Source organism: Somniosus microcephalus, chromosome 22 (assembly GCF_052327205.1).
Source record: "Somniosus microcephalus isolate GS21.2 chromosome 22, FLI_Smic_1.0, whole genome shotgun sequence".
NCBI lineage: Eukaryota > Metazoa > Chordata > Chondrichthyes > Squaliformes > Somniosidae > Somniosus > Somniosus microcephalus.
The window spans coordinates 9363900-9370222 of record NC_141008.1 but is presented as its reverse complement, the minus strand read 5'-3'; the positions used below and the strand labels follow the sequence as shown (position 1 = coordinate 9370222).

The 6323-nt window shown below is 52.1% G+C and overlaps 1 protein-coding gene and 1 pseudogene across 2 annotated transcripts in view; one reads left to right on the top strand and one right to left on the bottom strand.

Annotated features, from left to right (window-relative positions):
• The window catches only part of LOC147102017 (uncharacterized), an 11637-nt pseudogene extending 10761 nt beyond the window's left edge, over window positions 1-876 (bottom strand). Inside the window, exon 1 of the transcript XR_015073302.1 lies at window positions 611-876. The product of XR_015073302.1 is annotated as an uncharacterized LOC147102017 (transcript). The remainder of the gene's footprint in view (window positions 1-610) is intronic.
• A 34-nt stretch (window positions 877-910) lies between these two features.
• mis12 (MIS12 kinetochore complex component) lies at window positions 911-4119 on the top strand. The gene is made up of 2 exons (XM_085964160.1): window positions 911-1030; window positions 2783-4119. Exons 1-2 carry the CDS (start codon window positions 913-915, stop codon window positions 3463-3465), a joined length of 801 nt encoding a protein of 266 aa, XP_085820286.1. The 5' UTR covers window positions 911-912; the 3' UTR covers window positions 3466-4119.
• The last annotated feature ends 2204 nt before the right edge of the window (window positions 4120-6323 follow it).

Below are 6323 nucleotides of genomic sequence, written 5' to 3'. Positions count from 1 at the left end.
TCTCTCTCTCTCTCCCCCGGGGGCTCTCTCTCTCTCTCTCCCCCGGGGGCTCGCGCTCTCTCTCCCCCGGGGGCTCTTTCTCTCTCTCTCTCTCCCCCGGGGGCTCGCTCTCTCTCTCTCTCTCTCTCTCCCCCGGGGGCTCGCTCTCTCTCCCCCGGGGGCTCTCTCTCTCTCTCCCCCGGGGGCTCGCTCTCTCTCTCTCTCTCTCTCTCTCTCCCCCGGGGGCTCGCTCTCTCTCTCTCTCTCTCCCCCGGGGGCTCTCTCTCTCTCTCTCTCTCTCTCTCCCCCCCGGGGGCTCGCTCTCTCTCTCTCTCTCCCCCCCGGGGGCTCTCTCTCTCTCTCTCTCTCCCCCGGGGGCTCGCTCTCTCTCTCTCCCTCCCCCGGGGGCTCTCTCTCTCTCTCTCTCTCCCCCGGGGGCTCTCTCTCTCTCTCCCCCGGGGGCTCTCACTCTCTCCTCCGGGCTCTCACTCTCCCCCGGGGGCGCTCTCATCTCTCTCCTCCGGGCTCTCACTCTCTCCCCCGGGCTCACTCTCCTCCAGTGTCACTCACTCCCCCAGTCTCTCTCTCCCCCAGTGTCACTCCCCCAAGTGTCACTCTCCCCCAGGCTCACTCTCTCCCCGGGGACCCCAGTGTTCCGCCTCTGCTCTCTGCCGCCCCCCCTCGGGCCGGGCCGGGCCCGCCTGTTCCGCGCCGCCTGTGCGGGATTGTTGGGAGTGTCCCGGCCCCGGGCCCACAAGCTGCGGCCTCCCCCACCATCCCACACAGCCCGAGCCCGGCTCCTACCACGGCGGCGGTGGTGAGCACGCAGGCGGTGGTGTAAGCCCGGGTGAGCAGCGGGATCTGCAGGTACTCCTGCTGCAGGCTCTGGTACGCCATCCTCACACAGGCCGCCCGCCACCCCGGCCTCCGCCCATGACGAACTTCCGCTGCCCAGGCCCCGCCCCCTCGTCTACCCGCGTCAGTGCGCCTGCGCGGCGGCCTGCTTTCGGCGGGAGGTTCGAGCTCGGTTCCGGGAGAGGTGGCGGAGAGAGTGAGTGAGACAGTGACTGAGTGAGAGGGGATGGAGTGAGAGAGAGAGAGAGACAGTGACTGAGTGAGAGGGGATGGAGTGAGTGAGAGACAGTGACTGAGTGAGAGGGGATGGAGTGAGAGAGAGACAGTGACTGAGTGAGAGGGGATGGAGTGAGTGAGAGAGAGTGACTGAGTGAGAGGGGATGGAGTGAGAGAGAGACAGTGACTGAGTGAGAGGGGATGGAGTGAGTGAGAGAGAGTGACTGAGTGAGAGGGGATGGAGTGAGTGAGAGAGAGAGACAGACAGACTGACTGAGTGAGAGGGGATGGAGTGAGTGAGAGAGAGAGACAGACAGTGACAGTGAGAGGGGATGGAGTGAGTGAGACAGTGACTGAGTGAGAGGGGATGGAGTGAGAGAGAGAGAGAGAGAGTGACTGAGTGAGAGGGGATGGAGTGAGTGAGTGAGAGAGAGAGAGAGTGACTGAGTGAGCGGGGATGGAGTGAGGGTGAGAGACAGTGCCTGGGGGTGGTGGAGTGAGGGGGGGCGGGGGTGGTGGAGTGAGGGGGGGCGGGGGTGGTGGAGTGAGGGGGGGCGGGGGGGATGGAGAGAGGAGGGGAGGGAGAGAGGAGTGTGGGAGTGGCAGAGAGTAGTGAGAGAATTGAGGGTGAGTGAGGGAGAGGATGTGGGAGGGGTGTGCGGGAATGGGGGGAGAGGGTGATTGCCTAGGGAGAGGGGCGGGGAGTTGTGGGGGTAGAGGGGGCGGATGGAGAGGGCCCGGGGAGAGGGGGCGAGGGCCTTGGCAAAGCTTGGGGCACAGCGGGGGAGTGTGCGCGGCCCTTGGTGTGAATTTACACAGAGTGGTTGGAGCATTGTTCTGTGTATTTGGGACTTTATATAGAGGAGAGTAAAGGGAGGTGGGGCGGTAGTTTGTAAGGACGGAGGGGTCAAGGGCATTGTTCCCTTTAATGTTTTTTGGGTGTGCACGGCCCATTCAAATTTCCACGCATGTACGGTTTTCCCTGTTGTGAAGACAGCAAGTGGCCTGCGCAGCCGCGCAGCTTAACGGATACATTGATCAAGGGTTGGTTTTTTTGAGGAGAGGGGTGATGACGGCAGATTTGAGGGGATAATACCGGAGGAGAGAGAACCGTTAACAATGTCAGTTAAAATGGGATTGAAAGGGAAGTTGGGTGGTCAGCATTTTAGTGGGAATAGAGTCGAGGGAGCAGGAGGTGGGTCTCATGGACAAGATGAGCTCGGAGAGGGCACTGAAGCCATAGAGAACAAACAGTGTAGATTCACCAGGATGATGCCAGAGATGGGAAACTATAATTATGGAGAGAGACTTGAGATACTGGGAATATTGCCACAGGAGGAGAAGGCTGAGGAGATCTAACGGAGGTCTTTAAAATTGTGATGGTTTTGATAGAGTGAATGAATGGGGAAATACTATATCCTGTGGTTGAGGAGTTAGTAACTGTATAAGTCAGTCGCTGAGTAAGGAGGAAGGTTAAGGGAAATGTCTTTATCAGAGGATTTTTGAAGCATTAAATGCATTGCCACAGAGAGCGGTTGTGGCAAAGACCATTGCATCGTTCTGTATATATGTTGGGAGTTACTTTCTTGCTTCTACCTAGATTTAAACGCTTCCCAGTTTTTGACAGCGAGTGTTGTCTGAGATCTTTCCTTCTCAGGCCACGTTTGTTTTGTTATTCACTGTTCATGATTTTTTTTTAACATTGCTTTCTTGCATAACTCTATTTTTCTAGGTTTTAAAATGGCAGACAGGCTGATGACATACGAGACCCAATTCTTTGGGTTCTCTCCCCAAACCTGTGTTCTCCGAGTGTACAGTGGAATCCAGGATTCTCTTCTCGATGTGATGCTTGTTGTTGAACGAGTCATTTTCAAGAAATTGAAGGAGCTGCCAAACAACAGCGTAACTCCATCTCAGATCCGTGCCTGCACAGAAAGCTTCCTCCAGCTGATGAAGGAGCGCTTTGACATGATCTTTGAGAGGGTTGAGCAAGGGATTCTGCAGCACATCTTTTATATTCCTGAAAATATTCTGCTTCCTGAGGACAATGTCCATGAACAGTACCCGTACACAGAGGAACAGTGCCAGGATCTGCAGGCAGAAATAGCTCAGCTTCAGCACTGCTACAAGTGTGAAATGATTGCCAAGCATGCCCTTCTGACTGAGCTGGAAGAACAAAAGATGATTGAGCTGAAATTAGAGCAGAGGATTCACTGGTTCAACAGCCTGGATAATACTTGGAAGAGTAATTCAGTCAGCAGTGTTCCCGAGAGTCTGGCCTATGTTAGGGAGTTGGTCCAAAAGGTCCCGGCTGTGCTACAGAAAATCAAGGGTGAACTGAGGCAATCGCAAGCTGTCAGTGAGAGTGAACAGGAGGAAGGAAAAGAACCCAGAAGGAAGTGGCTTAAAATATAACGGTGTTGGGACTGGGTGATGCAGTGGGTTGGAACACTGATCTTTCATCTCTGGGTCCTGCTTCCCACCACAAGCTATGGGGCTGCAAGATTTCTGGCTGAGAGATGAACTTGAGAACTCTCGTTCCTTATGCAATGAGTCCAGTGCACAAAAATTGCTTAGAATTTGGCATTTTATTGGTCCTTGTTCGGAGGGCCAGAAGGATGGCTGGTATGGGAAATGGACGACCATTCACACGGGTGATGTACAAAGTGGCCTTCTGACGTGGTGATTGGGATACATTCGGGTCAGGTAGAAAGAACTTTATCCTGCATCTAATCTGCAGGGTAACCTGCCCTGAGTGTGTGAGAGATGCAGATAGCGTGAGCAGAACATTTATAGCTACAAATAAATACATTGCTGTCGCGACCTACAAAGACTGTTATTCATTAAAGTTTTTGGGTATTCACTGGCAGTGTACAGCTTGTGATAGTGGCCTAGGATAGAGGTAGGTTTTCAGGAGGCTTTTGAAAACCATGCTACAAATCTTGGGTTAAATTGTCACTGTATGAAGATTTTTTTGAATCTGATTTTTCATGTATGTTTGGATATTTCAGTAAACTGCAGTTATATGATGCAAAACTCACTATTAAAGCTCGTTTTCTCTGGTTAAAATCCTTTGTAATTAATTCAGTTCAGGCTGTCTACCAGTCGGTGATCTGTGATTCATAAATCCGCCATAATTCAGGACGGAGACTCGCTGGGCTGTCTCCTTCCTGAAGGGAAGGACTATGAAAGCTGAGCTTACTGTGTTGCAGTGACTCTGCAGGGGGAACTTTACCAATGCTGCTCAGGAAGATGGTGGGAAATTCTGAGGGATGGTCTTTACTCGGCCATATTTTCATGCTTCCTAGCACCGGGATCAGAACAGTGTTAGTATCTGTCTGCTCGGCCTCAGATGGTGCTAGACTTGGCAAAGGGGAGAAATGAGGATCCTGTTTCTGTTCCCAACCATGATCAGATGATTCTTGTAGATTTTTTTTAAACCTTATACTTTCCCTGCTACAATTTCACTTCTATGCATGCACCAAAATGACAAAAGAAATGTATTGTTTCTTTTCTTTGTGTGTGGGAGGTAAACACCTGGAAGGCATCTACTTAAAGATGCTTTGAACATAATAAAACGTCCCAAAGCATTTCCGAGATGAAAATAACTGGGCAGTGGGAGAAGGGGGAGGGCATGCAATTGAAGCCATGGCTAAACCGGTAGGGTTTGAGGAAGCTTTTGAAGCAGGCTCAGGGAGAGCATTCAGTCTGTGGGATCATAGGAAATACAGGCCATTCGGTCCAACCAGTCCATGTTGGTGTTTACCATCCGCGCGGGTGTTTAGACGGAATCCCATTTCCTCTCCGCTGTTCCTTCATAATCATAATCAACTTTATTGTCATTGTTAGTGCACAAGTGCAGTACAACGAAATGTAGGCTTGCGGCTCCCGAGAGTGTACATTTAGATTAAGTCATTTAAACATTCAACATTCATTTGGCTTGTAATACATTAACATAAACATAATAAAGTGCATTGGCAGATGTGCAGGCTTTAGAGTTTATTTGTGGAGTTCAGTAGGATGACCGCCCTGGGAAAGAAGCTGTTCCTAAATCTGGTTGTTCGGGTGCGAATGCATCTGTAGCGTCTCCCAGATGGCAGGAGGGCGAACAGACTGTGGCTGGGGTGGGTAGGGTCTTTGATGATGGTCCGTGACCTCCGTAGACAGCGTTTCTGGTATATGTGCTCTATGGTCGGTAGCCGGGTGCCGGTAATGCGTTGGGCAGTTTTGACTACCCGCTGCAGGGCTTTCCGGTCATAGTAGCTGCAGCTGCCATACCATACTGTGATACAGTTCGTCAGGATGCTCTCTATTGTGCAGCGGTAAAAGTTAGAGAGGATCAGGGGTGACAGATTACATCCCTTCAGCCTCCTTAGGAAATATAGGCGCTGCTGGGCCTTCTTCACCAGAGAGGAGGTATTGAGGGACCAGGAGAGGTCTTCCGTGATGTGGACTCCGAGGAACTTAAAGCTGTCCACCCTTTCCACCACAGCCCCATGGATGTGGATGGGGGTGTGACTTCCGCCTTTAGACTTCCTGAAGTCCACAATGATTTCTTTGGTTTTCTTGATGTTGAGGGCCAGGTTGTTATCGGCGCACCACTTCACGAGATGCTGGACCTCCTCCCTGTAGGCTGACTCATCGTTGTTGGTGATCTGGCCTACTACCGTGGTGTCATCCGCAAACTTGATGATGGTGTTGGAACCATGAACAGCCACACAGTCGTGGGTGAAGAGGGAGTAGAGGAGGGGGCTCAGCACACATCCTTGTGGGGCCCCCGTGTTCAGGGTCGGGGGGGGGGGAGGTGTGGTTACCTAATTTGACAGACTGGGGTCTGTTTGTTAGGAAGTCCAGGGTCCAGTTGCAGAGGGAAGTGTTCAGGCCAAGAGTGTGGAGTTTGGTGGCCAGCTTGTTGGGGACGATAGTGTTGAATGCTGAGCTGTAGTCTATGAACAACATTCTGATGTAGGTCTCTTTACCGTCTAAGTGATTCAGTGCAGAGTGTAGAGCAGTTGTGATTGCATCCTCCGTTGATCTGTTTACACGATAGGCAAACTGGCGTTGGTCAAGAGAGGCGGGAACACTGGCTTTGATGTGAGCCAGGACCAGTCTCTCTCAACACTTCATTTATGATGGGTGTGAGTGCGACAGGTCGATAGTCGTTCAGACACGTCACAGCCGTTTGCTTTGGCACAGGAATAATGGTAGCGGTCTTGAAGCATGTAGGGACTACTGCCTGGGCCAATGACAGATTGAAGATGGCGGTGAAGACA

What these genes read in the sequence shown, in the direction of transcription:
- mis12 (XM_085964160.1), top strand. Translation starts at nt 913, where the DNA reads ATGACGAACTTCCGCTGCCCAGGCCCCGCCCCCTCGTCTACCCGCGTC. An exon ending in CGGGAGAGGTGGCGGAGAGA is followed by an intron (nt 1,031 to 2,782) that starts GTGAGTGAGACA and finishes CTATTTTTCTAG; the next exon opens with GTTTTAAAATGGCAGACAGG.